Below are 14,300 nucleotides of genomic sequence, written 5' to 3'. Positions count from 1 at the left end.
CTCTCTTCTCCTGTTTGGACAGTGACAAATTAAGGCCCATAGAAAAGCAGGTGTGGCTCTGGAAGAAGCCCTCTGAGGGCAATTAAAAATGGGAAAGCAGCTGGTAAGTGTGCAGATGTGACAGATAGAGCAGCTTAAAATATTAATACAAAGGAGGAGAATGGAGGAATTAATGGTGTAGGAGCTGAGGCAAATGAAACAGCACCTGATTTCCAAATGGGGTTGTGCTACCTCGGATAAAGTGCCTCATCGTGAGAGATGGGGCAGGTGCTGGCCCGGGAAAGCCATGACAGCTACATGCCCGTGAGAGCTGCCCTGTGCCCTTTGATGGGCTCAGAGCAAAGCCCCCAGTGAAGGACACCGCAGCCTGCAGGAGGTGCTGCCCCATATGCCCCACGGCTCCACCACAGCATGTTCAGGCACATCTGAAGCTGATAGCACAGACACCTCCAAAAACATCCACGGAGCCCAGTAACGGGGAGAGCTGGATTTTCCAGAGTCAGCTCTGGAAAGAGCTTGGTCAAATCCAAGAGATGACCTCCATGCAGGTTCCACAGCCAGCTCCTCATGGTTTCCAGTTAGCTCACAGCCTCCAGTGTTTGCTGTTCTGAGCCATTCAAGAAAATGGTTACTTTCCCCATTTCAAACACATACAACAATTCAGATAAAAGTCAAATCATGAAGGAGTTGTAATTTGCCATTAGGATTACCACGTAGGAAGCCTCAACAGGTTTATAAATAGTGCCATGAAAACAAAATATGAATCAGTGCACACCTGAGCTCATCGTCCCATGTGGAAGAACGTCATACGGTGATTTTCACTGCTCTTCTCTAGACCGTTTCTCTCACATTTATCCCTTCGCTGCCACTCTCCACACATACAGCAGGTAGGAGGTGTCATTGAAACAGTGTTTTGTAGGAATTATCTTGTAGCAAAGCGCAGGCTGGGGGACTGGTCCCATTTTCCTCATCAAAGTCTATTCTTCTGAAGTAATTTGTTGATAAAAAAATCTCTTTCCCACTGTGAATTATATGGACTTTTTCCTAAAATATATATATATTGTCTACACAGATCACTATAGATTTTTTTTTCTCCTCTTGTCCACTGCACTGGAGATGTGTGCTCCTACTAACGCCAAGCTTTGGCACATAACAATCCTTCCAGGAAGCCGAGCAAAAACAACATTTCACTTGAAGCTGCTGGCAGCATGGGACAGTGGGTAAGGTCTTTACCCATTTCAGCCTCTTGGTATGAGGAAGAAAATTCTCTAGGGCTGAGGCCCTGTGCTGCCTCACAGCTTTCACACAGAGGAACTCGCTGCAGTTGCCTCCCAGCCCAGGAGCCCTCCCTCCACCACAGCTCAGCCTCAGGCAGCGAGAAGGGCCCCAGTGTGCAGATAACACTCTGGGACCCCAGAAAGCAGTTGTTGCCAAAAGTCCTGGGAGGGAGGAAGGAGGCAACCACAGAGCTAAACAACAAGCTGCTGCATCTGCAGACTGCTGCCACGTGCAGACATCTGGGATGCATCGCGTACCTTCTCCTGCTGGAGAGAGGGGATGATGTTTTTGGACACAAAGTGAGCTCAGAGGCGCTCTGCAGCTCCTAAAAGGGAACAAACAGCAAGTTACTGCACGTACAACAGGAACGGAGAGAGAGACGGGAGAAGGTTTTATTGCGAGCCCCATGTGAGGGCCTTGGGGGGCCTTCAAAACCTTCATGACTAGAAACATCCCGTGCACGTGGGGAGGGAGGAGGCCGATGATGGGCTGAGACAGGCAGTCCCAGCGTGTTTGCTTTAGGAGGCTGCCCTGCAGAGGGGAATGCCGCCAGGAGCGCGAGTACCTCGCCGGCTTGGCAGGCTGTGGCTGGTTCCTAGCTTTTGGAGAAAACATTTTGGAAAATGTCTGTTTAGATTGCTCTTTATTCTAGGTCTGCATAAGTCATGAAGAGAGGTGCGCATAACTCCCCTCCTCAGCTGGCTTCTGGCAGAAACCCGAGGGAGCCCAGGATCCTTCAGCCTCCATGTAAGGCAAAGATTTTTAATTCTGTCCTCAGCTGATGTCTTTCTTCTCCCACTCCTGCTCCCAACACTCCAGAAAAACCTCCACTGCTACTAAAGTACAGCCTCTCATTCCTTTCCTCACTTTGAGCTTTCCTCTTTGTCTTGGTGAAATCTCTGAGGCTTTAAGCCCTCTCCTCTGACTCCATCTCCTCCTGGGGAAGTGCATCCAGCCTCCTCCTCCTCTCCAACTGCAGAGGCCACCGTTTGGAAGGCACCTGGGCAGCAGCTGGTCCATCCGTGGAGACACCTGCCAGGGCTGCACCACTCTCTGCTTAATCCAGGGCATGAGGCAAAACTGGTAGGAGGCATGGGAATTCACACCCTACATGTAAGTACCGCCCAAAGGTCAGTTCCTTCTTTTTTTACAAAGTAAACCAACAAATCCAGAAGTCTTCCTTTGTAGCCTGGTGGCTGGTGGCAACCGGGCAGGCTCCTCCTCACCAACATCCCACATGCTTCAGTTTTAGAAAGGCAAACATATACTAAAATGCACTCGAATATATACTTATGCGTAGGATTTATTGTCATTTCTAACAAATATTTCAAATTCTTCAACATAATCTTTCCTTCCAAATGAGAATTCCTTCTCCAGGAGACATCAGAGAGGTAATGTAGCTTTTACATGTGCAGTGATAAAATCAATCTAAAAATATGCAGTGATTTTAAGAGAAAAAAATATATATATTAAACCAAAATTGCACTCTAACATATGCTGTGTTCCACTTCGATATGCACTGGACATTTGACTATATAACAACATTTCCTTAAAAGTTCTAAAAATCAGCAATGTGCTCAACATACTTCCAGTCAATATTAAGTCTTTTATTAGCTTCTGGCTCAATGGAAGTCCACTCATCTACAGGCAAATGTTTTAAACGTGGCAAAAGAGCTCTTTGAAACTATTTGTCATCCTGTAAGGCTTTACTTTGCTGCTTTTTTTTTTTCCTCATTTCTACCATCAAAAGTAAGAGGGGTTTTCATTTTATTTTAGAGCATTTCTCTGCAATATGTGATTTGGTGAAAGCGTTATGTGCTGTGCAGCATCGGAGCATGAGAAATAGTCACTCCACACCGGGTTATAGCTGATAATAAAACCATAAGAGGAGAGTGGGCTACCTTTAAGGAGGAACAATAAATATAGCGGCTACCTTAGGCGGTGAGGGCCCTTGAGGTTCTTCTTATGAGTGAATAATAAATCTCCAGGGTCCACTGGAGACTACTTACAAATAAAACTCCGCAGTCGGAGGAAAAATGACTTTCCTCAGAAGTCTGTGAGAAAGAGGAGACGGAAAGCTAGCGCTGCGTGTGTGGGGGAAGCCCCCCAGGGCCGAGCAAGGAGGAAGGCAAAGGAGAGGGGTGAGAACAAAATGTGCCTGGTTCGCTTGAGAGGGAATGTTGCCTGAAGTTAGGGCTGCAGACACTTGCTTTTACAAGGTTTTCGGGTGCTCCCTATTTTTGAAAATTAAATTCTCTGAGTCAGTTTTTCCCATTTCAGGCGGTGACCTGAAGCCCAAAGCTCCCGGCTTGCCGCCTGCAGGGCGGTTCGAGCTGGCTCTTGCCCAAGCGGCCGCCTTTTGCTGGTGTCCCGTGGGGCTGCTGTCACACGGCCATTCCCCTCGGGGCAGCGGGGCACACCACACCGCCTGCTGTGTCACGTTTCCTACCAAGGAGCCGTGGAACAACGCCCTGAAATGTCCTACCATGTGGGACAATCATCGGCACCCCAGGACGAGGCAGGTGGCTTCTCCTGGCCTCCTCCCCCCGGTCCCTTTGTTTGGCTGGAGATTTTGTGTAGCCTGTGCGTGGGGCGCACAGACATAAAGGGCTGGGCTGTGCAAGGTCGTCCCCGTCTGTGCAGTGCCACCGTACGTGCAGCTGAAGCTGAGGACTCAACCAAAAGCTTCCTTTTTCAGGCAAAATATCTCAGTGCTCCTTTAGCAGAAGAGGACTGCCTAAGTTAAATGTATATGCATAAATGTATATAAATGTTGCTGTTCCACTGAGGGCCATGCCTGAGATCAGGGTTACAGCTGGCCCGGCTGCATGCAAGCATCTGAAAACCATCATCCACTTGTGTCCAGCAGCAGCCGGCTGAGTCGTGGCAGCTGGCTGCTAAATAGGACTTTGCTGGCAAGAAAACTTTGGGACTGAGCCAGAGGCACGCAGGGAACTGGACACAGCAGAGGTGCTCCCCTCATGGCCTCCTCATGCTGGGGCTGGCCGGCTGGGGCCTGCTGTGCAGAGGAGGAGGAGGAGGAGGAGGAGAAGGAGGAGCAGGAGCTGGGCAATGTGCTGCAAGAAGCCGTGCAGTGGGAGCAGGAGTCTCACCGCAGAGGCAGGGCAGGGGCTGCCTTGCAGGCAGCATTCAGCTGCCAAGCGAGGAAGGCAAACGCCCTCCCCTGCTGTCCCCGTCCGGTCACTGCCCACAGCAGCGAGGCGCAGCCAGCTCCGAAGTTTGCACTCCTGTGTCTTCACGTCTGCAGCCTTGATGGCAACCCCTGGCAGCCTCTGCCCAGTGGTGCCCGTGTGCTGCTTGGTGCAGGTGGGGGAGGACCACAGCACTGCAGCAAGGGCAGATTCCAGGTGCGTATGACATGGCTTGCGCTGAAATCCTTGCAATGCACAAGCCGCCCTGTAAAGTTAGCTGCTTAGACCCGTTTTTCCCCAAAACCCAGCTAAAAGGACCCAGAAAGATGTTCAAGGATGGGGCATCCCAAGTGCTACGCTCGGTCTAGGGAGGCCAGCGGCCCCAGCCCCTGCCACAGGCTGCTCCCAATGGTCCCCCTGCAGGCTCGGCTCCTCTGCTCGGTTTCTGTGCTCCTGGTACCCCAGGCTCCATCCCAGCAGGACCCAGCCCACGTGTGCCAGGCCTGTGGACAGGAAGGCTGCTGTCACCGTGTGACTGCGATGGTGCCCAGAGGGTAAGAAACATTTCTGCTCACTTATTTCCAAATAGCTGGCAGCACAGGGTTAGGTTTTCCGTGCTCATCAGGACAAGAAATGAGAAAAAAATAAATACATAAAAAAATGTACTTGGGATTTCCTGTTCCCAATCCTCATTTATCACTGTGACATTATACTGTGACAGCGGGGCTAAAAATACTCGGTTAAAGACAAGGACCTGAAGGCGCAGGAGGAGGCTGCTCACAAACACAAGCTCAGCCATCACCACGAAGCCACTGGGGGCTGTGCAGGCCCCGCATCTTCGAGCCCGCTGCAAATCCCTTCGCCCTTCACCCACCGGTGGTGGTGAGCAGGCGTGTAATTTTTTGTAGTTTTTGTAATTGTTTTCCAAAGCATTTAGCTGGGACCTCTCCTGGCACCCTGAGGAAGACACATGTGACCTGTTGGTTTAGCATCGGTGCGGGTTTGGGGTCTTCGAGCCCTCAAAACACAGAGATGTTGGGATAAAGAATGAGCAGCAGTCAAAAGGAGGGAGAGAACAGGAGGGATGAAAAGTGGGGGCAGGTTTTGATGCCTTTTCTGAAAACCACCAAGCTGGAACAGCACGGTTTGAAGGGAAGTGCTGACAGGAGCTCCTGTGCTGAGCACCTCTTCTTCTTCAGGGTCATTCAAATGAGTGGGGAGAGAGAAAAGGAGAAAGGAATGGGACAGTGAGGAAAAGACCCCATAGGATTAGGATGACATTTTAAGCAGGGAAGGTGAGAAAAGGGGCAGAGGATGTTTCCTGTCAAGCAATGAATGGGGAAAACAAAACAACCTGAAGGGGGAAAATGCCAAGAAGGAGCAGAAGAGGTGGGGATGCTGACAGAGCAGGACACCACAGGAAATACACCGGTAGGAAAAAACAGACCCTAAGCTGTCAGCGGAGAAGCTGATGGAAAAGAGCAGTTCTGGAGAGGAGAGCCTTCACAAATACCTCACAAGGTATTTGTAGATGAGGAGGGATGGAAATCTGCTGCTCTGAGGCCAGTGCTCCCGGCAGAAAGGCACAATCCAACAGAAAGATTAAAGTTCTTCAAGGAAGCTGTGGGCATAGACATTTAAAGTAAGGTATGGACCACATTTAAGCTGTCTGCTGTCTGCTCTAAGTTCTGGTGATCTGCGCATTGGCAGTGAAGGAAACAAAGGTAATATGTACAGAAAACTCTGAGTTGGGCCAAAAAGATGTCGCTTGCTTAAGATCTTCATTTTAACTGCTAGCAGAGTATGTGTAAAGAGAACTTAAGGCAGGTTTCTAAGCAAAGTTTAAAGGGCACGGTGTGTATCAAGACAAGATACTCCAGTGCGGTGGCAAGGCCCTGGAGCCTGAACCCCTTTGAAACCTTCTTCTAACAGGCAGCACAGAGGCAGGAAAGCAGCACCCGCACATTACATTGTCCACTTGGGCTTTCCAGTCAGCTGCTGTCAGAGTGCGGGGAAAAAATCTGGGTAAATATTTCAAGAACTGGGAAAAACCTCCTCGCTGCAGCCCTTTCTCTTTGGCACGTGCCCAGGTCCTTCTCTGGCCCATGAGGGTGGACAGGAGGAAAAGAGGGAGCTGAAGTCTGTTGCTTGGGCATCAGGATGCGCTCAGGGACTTTTTGTTTCCCTGTGCTTGGGTGCATCTCAGCTTGGAGCTTGTGCCTTTGGTGAGGATTGCATTTCCCCAAGACACATCACCCTGCACGTACACAGCAAACTTTTTTTCTTTTTCCCAAATTTTGCAGATTTTTCTCCCTAGCGCTGTCATTCTGGAAGGGCTCACAGCCCTTTGGGGAAGCACACATGAGCACAGCAGGCCGTAATGACCCTTGTTTTTCTGATTACCCATTTGTTGTGCAAGATTTCCTAAATGAGGGAGAGAAACAGCGCGTTAAACGGGAATTATTTTCTCTGAAATGGAAAGTATTTTCTCTAAAAACCACCGATGGGTGTAAAAAATCCACTTAAAACATATAACCAAATGTTATTTAATATCTTAAAAAGTAACACAATCCAAAATGGATATTTCACACAACACTACATAAACAACATGAACACAATATTACCATATGGAGGGACTTTCAAATATAGACTTACAAAAATCCCTGTCCTTTTTTTTTTTTCCTTTAAATTATTATACTAAGCATGACAAGTAATCATCATTTACAATATGGTACACTGACACAATAAAAACCATGTTACAAATGTGCTGTTATAAATCAGTAACGTTAGGGAAGACATTTCATGAACCGTAATTATTTCATATGAAATACTATACAATATAAACAGAACATCCATCTTGGATGACCTTTACAGCAACCAGAGACCAAGTAATTTTTTAATTTTTTTTTTTTTTTTTCAGTGCAAACACATTTATACAAGGCAGTCTTGGCTGCAAAACTCCCTTCTAACATACAGTAAGTCCCACTTGCATTTAGTAACTCATTTAGACCTAATGCAACAGCCACATTCAGTCACTCACGGACGATTACCTGCAGAGTTATGATCCCTTTCAACTCAACGCCTCCTCCGCGTGTCGAGGTGACCCCTGTGCCAACCACCCCGCGGGCCCTTTCGTACTTAGGGGTGGGCACCCTTCGGGGGGCTCTAGCCACTGTGGAGGTGCCGCAGGGGCGCTAACGGGGGGCTGCCTTCCAGGTCCAGGTGTGTGCACCGTGGCCTCCTGCGCCTCGCCTGCGTGTCGTGCCGTGCCTCGGGGGGGAGGAAGGCAGAAATCCTCAGCTCAGACCTGAGCTTCAATGGAGCCAGCGACCAGTCCCGCTCTCTGCTCGGCGCGTGGGAGGCCGGGGGGGTTAACGCCAGACTCAGACCCGCGTGGCTGAGCCCAGCCTCTGGGGCGCGAGTCCCGTTTTCTTCTAGCACCAGCTCGGCTTTAGTTGGGTCCGCTGCGTGCCCCCGGGCACGCCGATGCAGGGTCGATGCACTTTACTTACGTCGGGGGGAACGTTTTAGATATATACTTTGCTTTCTTTTAAAGAATTATGTAAAAAATAGAACATTTCTCTCTAATACTGTACAGCTTTCTTCAGAAGAGCAAAGGGAATTAATTGTAAACTGGGGGGGTGACACCAGATTAGGAGTGCTATTTGCTTTCTCAGCACAACAATTTGAAGAATCGCGTTTGGGAAAAGCTCTGTGAAATGTATTTGAAAAACAAATTTTTAATTAAAATAACTGTTTCTAAAACCACCGCCGGCAGTACTCGTACGACTGAAAGCTGGTTTTGGCACTGCTAACCTAAGAGTCTCTGCAGGACAGCAAAGTAGTTTCCCTCTTAAACTGAATGCACGAAAAGATGAGCTCCGGAGTACGAACACTGAACACTTTGGTCAACTATTACGCTTACTCGAGTGACTTTTGAAGAGAAAAGAAAGAAACTGGTTAATAATTTCGTCCACAGACTCTCAGCCTTGTTTTCTTCAGCGTGCCCCGCCAGAGGACAGGGACGGTGAGGTCTGCCCGCCTCGGTGCTGGGAGGCTCAGCTGGTACCACCTGGAGTGCTCCACGGCCCTCGGGCATGGCTTAAGTGCAAGGCATGACCCACGTTTATGGTGGCCTCCATCTCTTTTACGAAAATGACTACCGCTGGCAAGCACTCGGGCCATGGTTTTAATTAAAGTATTTGTTTCCCAATACATCTTACTTTTTAAAGTTGAGCGAACGTTGTTGCTTGTTTTACGGACATTTCACAATGGCACACGGAGCCAAACGGATAGTGATTTCTTATGGTCTGTATCTGAAATACTTAAAACCAGCTAAATTAGCTCAGCTGATGATTGTACATTAACTCGCATCAGGATAATGGTACTAGGTTTGCTGAAAGAGGTGTTCATAAATCGGGGTTTGTATATAAATGTGATCTGCTTAGGTTCAACTGCCACTTTCTTCCTTTGGTTTTTGGAAAATCTTTCTTTTTTCCCTCCTGAAAGGTGGCTTGTTGCAACTGGCTACTTTTCAAAAGCCAGCTTCATTTTTCTTGGAAACTCGCCCACGCTCTTTGAACAATAGGCACATACCTCGAGTAGGGACCCAATACTGCTCCCAGAGAAGTCAATTGGTCAATTAAAAGCTGCTGGCAATTTCTATAGGAGCAAGTGTTTCTAATGCACACGCTCTAGAAAACAGAGTGTGTCTCGTTGAAGGAAGAGCTGCTCTAACACCCTTGCTGGTTCAGAGAAACCATGACCTGATATGTTGGCAAAAACGGAGGCAGAACAGGGCCCGGCATGTTTGAAGGCTGCCAAGAAAATACCCAGAGTGTCTTCTGTCAAACCCCAAACTGTCAATCATATTTCACAGACTGTAGGTGTTCCTAATTTGCTAAATTACAAACACATTTTCAAGTTCTACCAGGCAGAAATCGTAGCAGTAACTGGGGAGAGGATGGAAGGTTCGAGCCTCCCTTTCACTTTTATCCCAATTATGCAGCCTTGTCAAAGTCTTAAGTGACTCATCTGAAAGACAGATTTTTAATATTGTAAAAGGAAATTGTGGCAATGGAAACATGATGACCTCATACGCAAGCATTGACACACAAGAGAACGCCATGAGCTAATGCTTCAAAGTTTTTAACCTTGCTTTGTACAATACACTTTTTATGTTGCTGCATTTCATCAAATTCATGGAGGTAGTTATATGTGTAAAAAAAATTACCATAAAAGTAACATGTTGTATTATAATAATACATATTAAGTGTGCAAAATGCCGACAGATTTGTGTTGACCCTTTACAGTTGAACACAACACAGATTCAACCTAATCTAACTCTGTAAACCTTTAAATTGATACATTAGAAGAAGAATGACAGATAAGCAACCATGTAATACAAGGCTATGATTTCATCAAAGGATTAGGGTGACATAAAGCACTCAAGCTCCACTCTCGTGGTTTTGTTACCAGAACCTCAAGATGGAATTTCCTTATATTCCATTGTTGATTTTAAAAGAAAAAAAAAAAAAAAAAGAATTCAAGATTAGAACGTTTCTATTTGAAACTTCTGTTTACATTCCATATTCCAAGAGTCACATTAATATTGGTACAATGCCATGTCAACATTAATATGACATTTATGTTGTCTGCTGGTCTCTGGGAACTTTAGGAAATTACATACTAAACAGTTTGTAGGTATGTATTGTCATATTCTGTTGGAATTATGTCTTCTGTACAACCAGCTGCCTGCATAAGTTCTGATTAGCTTATGACAAACAAACATTTCTCCAAAAGGTGAAATTTGTTTTTGCTGTTCACATTTTAATACTGCCATTAGTACTTCAGATCATCAGCTATATATATATATATATATGTTTTAAGTTTTGACATTTTTATTTACTGAATTGATACATACTACTGATGTCAGAGCTGTCTCAGAAAACAAAATCACAGTCAGCCACTGCATAGTATATGACAATTCCCCACAAAAACTCTGACTCTACAGTTCGCATGGAATAAGTACGGCTGGAGTTACATACTGAGTAATAAGATGCGTCATGCAAAGCATTATATGGTAATTAGAGCACATCTTGGAAGGTATGATAAGGCAGAAGGCTAAAGGCCAAGTGACTTTGATAACCAACCAAAAGCACAATAATTTCCTTTATGTGCACTGAAAGGTCTTATTGCTCCCATGAAATGGAATTTATACATTGAAACCAAGGAAAACAGACCTGTGCATTTACTGGGTACTGTAGATGTCCTTGACAGAATTAGAAACTGATTGTGTCCAGAGTTAGAAAGCCATTTTTATAAGTAAATGAACTTTATCCAACTGCGTAACATAAGGCTGAACCTTCAGTGAAGACTTCTGATGACAATATAGAACATGAGTGAAGCTCAAATGACGCTGTGTACAGAGTAATACATGTCACCAGAACCTGATGAAAACACTGGCTTTAAATATGTACAGTTGGGTTTAACACCTGTGTACTACAAGAGCTAGACAGTGTAAATGTCCCTTTTCTATTCAACAGTTTGGACTATTGAATATTTTAATATCTTTGTTATTCTTCCACCAATTTGTCTGTTCTGATAAAAAATAAAGATAGAATTAATTTTGAAGTCAGTTTGTTGCACTACCAGGTTGCATGAGTAACAGAGTAGAATGTGACCCTATGCCTAAAAATTACTCTTTAAGTTCAACTATCCTTAGAAGTTACTCTGCAGTAATTAGCATAGTATTAATTACTTTGGAGCAACAGTTTGGGGGAAAGTGATTAGGATATACCATACCTACAGAATTCAGATTTCTACTGCCAACCAAATGGACACATTTAATTTCTAGAAACTAGACGTGTCCATAAAATGCTAAATTGCAAATAACATCCACTGAATAAAAAGGCCAGAAGTTTATAACTCTCTAAATTTTGTTCTCTGATAATCACTACAATGTATGCTATTTTTAATAGCCTAATTTAGGCACTCTATTTAATAAGCTACATAAAATAGATTTATGTCCTTCCACTAGAAAGAAATCAATTCTTCAGGCCATACTTGTCATTTATATCACAAAGAATATTTTTGTTCAAAGAAATTAGTTATTCTGATTCCTATATTAATGGCGAGTTGCAATACCAGAAGCGACACAAGAATTAGATTATCTTTCTTAAATACTTGATTTATACTGAAGATATTCCCTATATTTTGTGTCACTCCACGTTGCGGCTCCGTGACAGTTATAGCTTTCCCTTCCCTCCCCGTTCCCCCCTCTACCTCCTCATTTCTGACTCTGGAAGGTCAAGTCGCAAGTCTCATACATAAACATCTCTCATACTTCTGCAACACGAAAGGGGAAGCTGTCTCCCTACCCACCCTCCATACTCTAAAAGAAAGACCTCTTTTTACTCACTTAAACAGGTATTTTGCAAAATTGTGTCCCAAAAACACACAGTGAAAATGACTGATTGGTACTAATAATTCACAGCTAGAGCTGAGGTCACCACTTGTCACGTTTGGCATCGTTTTTCCTCATGGTGATCCTGGCTGGTTACTTTCAGCAGTGGCTCAATTTTTGAAGTAGAACAACTCTGCAGCAGAGTTTAGCTTCTGACCGGGGGCATCACACATCTGTGGCATTTTTTTTTTAAATGAACTTGGCAACTGCATGGACATTGAAAATGCAGATTACACTTACAGTGTCTAGACTTTCATATATGTGCTCAGTTACAATTAAGTGAAGCAAAAAGTGTACATATTATCCCTACTGCTATTCTGTTGCTACAGAGCCGCAAATGTGAAAAGCAATACCTTGAAATAAAGATTTCTTTGTTGCCCCTAGTCTACATAGCAGCACAGTTTAAGTAAACACTAAAACTGTGGTTGAGATGCTTTTTTTTTTTTTTTTCCCCAAAGATGTAAACATCAGTCCCAGTGTCGTAAACTTTACTGTATAGGATGAGACAGAAATTCTGAGGCAGGATGACTATCAGACACTAGTGACAGAAGCTTGCAGGCAGTTAGCTGGTTTCTGCAGTTTCTCAGCTTCGCTTGTCGGCGGGTCTGCGGTGGCTCGGAAGTTGAAGGTTGGGCCTGCCCCGCCGTGTGCAGGGCTCAGAGCGGGGTTCTGACGTCTGTTGCTTTCAACAATACTCGAAGTGTTGGATGCCAGGCTCTCCCGAGTACTAGAATGGAAAAGAAATATATATACACACTCGTATGTGACATGCCTATATATCTGTGGACCAGACAGGAAAGGAGAATAGAGTGTTTTATAATAGGCTTCCTGTGTTTGTATGCAATGTCACATCAATAAACCATCTCATGTTGACGGTTCACATGTGTTCCTCCAAAACGCCTTCCAGAAGTACTCAGCAGCCCCCGTACTGCAGCGCAGGTACAGCACCCAGCAGGGCTGAAGCTGTCACACGGGGTCTGTAACCTGAACCCTTATCAAGCATCTGGATCTTACGCTCAAGGAAATCAAATAGCTCCCATTTTGCATGTGGGGCATATTAATTTTATTTCCCGGATGGTGAATTTTTGCACAACTTCACCAAATCAGCACTGTGACTGAGCAGAGCTAGGAGAGTATCGTGTAGCACAGCCTCCTCTGCTGCCCCCTCTTCTCTCTCTGTCTTTAATGCAGATTATTTGTAAGCTAAAAACGCTGCTTTACATTAAACCCGTAATGCTTCTGAACACCACGCTGCAATTCTGCTTCACAGCTGAGACAAATGCAACTTACAAGGCAGTGAGAGATCTTACCTGCCCAGTCTGCAGTCATTCTCTGAACATGAACGGGTGCTGTGACTGCATTTATGTAACAGACCAAGTCCCTTTCGCTCCTGCACACTGCTTGTCCATGGGAGTGACAGCACACTTAGCGCTTTTAAAGAGTAAGCCTTTGAATAACACATCTAGCTATGAATGCAGAGGAGCCTTTATTTTATCCTACAGCTTTTAAAAAACTCAGCCAAGATATGCTAAAGGTAGTTTTACCAATACTACTCTTTTATACTCTCTTAGCACCCTTTATCTCTAAATAATGTTTTTCCATGCAGAGAGAGATTTGGTTTTCAGGTAGTCCATGGATCTTGATTATGTATCTTTCACTGTACTTCTTTGTAAAATGATACCACATCTTGCTATGGAGGTGTTTGTAGGGTACATTTAGAGGACTGAATGGGTGCTATATAAGCACCAAAAGCAGAGATACTAATGACAGAGTTTCATGGTTGGTTTAAAATCAACCTAAATTTACCTGCTACTGAAAGGAGCAGCTCCCACCTGCCTCGTGTTGTCCTGACCCTGCAACATGTTCCTCTCCCTGTTAAATACTAGTCCTGAGAAAAAAGATAAGGGCTAGTAACAGGGGAAGAGTAGGAACACCCAGCCTGGAATGTGGCAGAGGAGAAACGTGTCGGTGCATGGCACAGGGGAAGAGAGAAACACCTCGTGTAGCTGTAGTAATAAATGCAGCTGCAAACCATCCAAAACTGACTGGATCTGGAAAAATCAATGATGCTTTCAGAAAAGCTCTCGTAGATACTTTTAATTTGATCAGAACTGGTACTGATCACCTCCTGCCAATCACCTCATTGTAAGTACCTCCAAATAGCGACAGGCGACGCTCACACTAAGCAACCTCTGGGAGCTGCAGTGATGTAGGGTGTGCTTTTGTTGCTCATTTTTTGATCCCTCTCCCTCTGCTTATTAATGAAAACAGATGCAATCTTTGTTTTTCAGAGGTCAGCCAGCACTGTATCATTCTTTATGGGACCACCAATTCCAGATTTTCAAACCAATTTCAATTCCAATGTTGCAAACTGACTATTGTTAACATCTACGGATGATGACTGC

At 45.2% G+C, this 14,300-nt stretch overlaps 1 protein-coding gene and 1 long non-coding RNA gene across 15 annotated transcripts in view; one reads left to right on the top strand and one right to left on the bottom strand.

The window, feature by feature from the left end:
* Positions 1–472: 472 nt before the first annotated feature.
* LOC137856220 (uncharacterized) lies at positions 473–7,395 on the top strand. 4 transcript variants are annotated; one of them, XR_011096290.1, is made up of 3 exons: positions 484–2,025; positions 2,258–4,984; positions 7,351–7,395. It is a non-coding gene; the product is annotated as an uncharacterized lncRNA (long non-coding RNA). The 4 variants fall into 4 exon arrangements; XR_011096289.1 differs by having other exon boundaries at positions 485–1,835; positions 1,914–4,984; XR_011096288.1 differs by having other exon boundaries at positions 486–1,835; positions 1,931–4,984.
* The window catches only part of STOX2 (storkhead box 2), a 136,587-nt gene continuing 129,247 nt past the window's right edge, over positions 6,961–14,300 (bottom strand). For all 11 annotated transcript variants that reach the window (XM_068681320.1, XM_068681319.1, XM_068681332.1 and 8 more), the window contains one exon: positions 6,961–12,622. In XM_068681320.1, coding sequence (XP_068537421.1) covers positions 12,427–12,622 — 196 coding nt within the window. In that variant the 3' untranslated portion in view covers positions 6,961–12,426. The remainder of the gene's footprint in view (positions 12,623–14,300) is intronic.

This window comes from Anas acuta, chromosome 4 (assembly GCF_963932015.1).
Source record: "Anas acuta chromosome 4, bAnaAcu1.1, whole genome shotgun sequence".
NCBI lineage: Eukaryota > Metazoa > Chordata > Aves > Anseriformes > Anatidae > Anas > Anas acuta.
The sequence above is the reverse complement of the archived record's forward strand: the minus strand, read 5'-3'. Positions and strand labels throughout refer to the sequence as shown.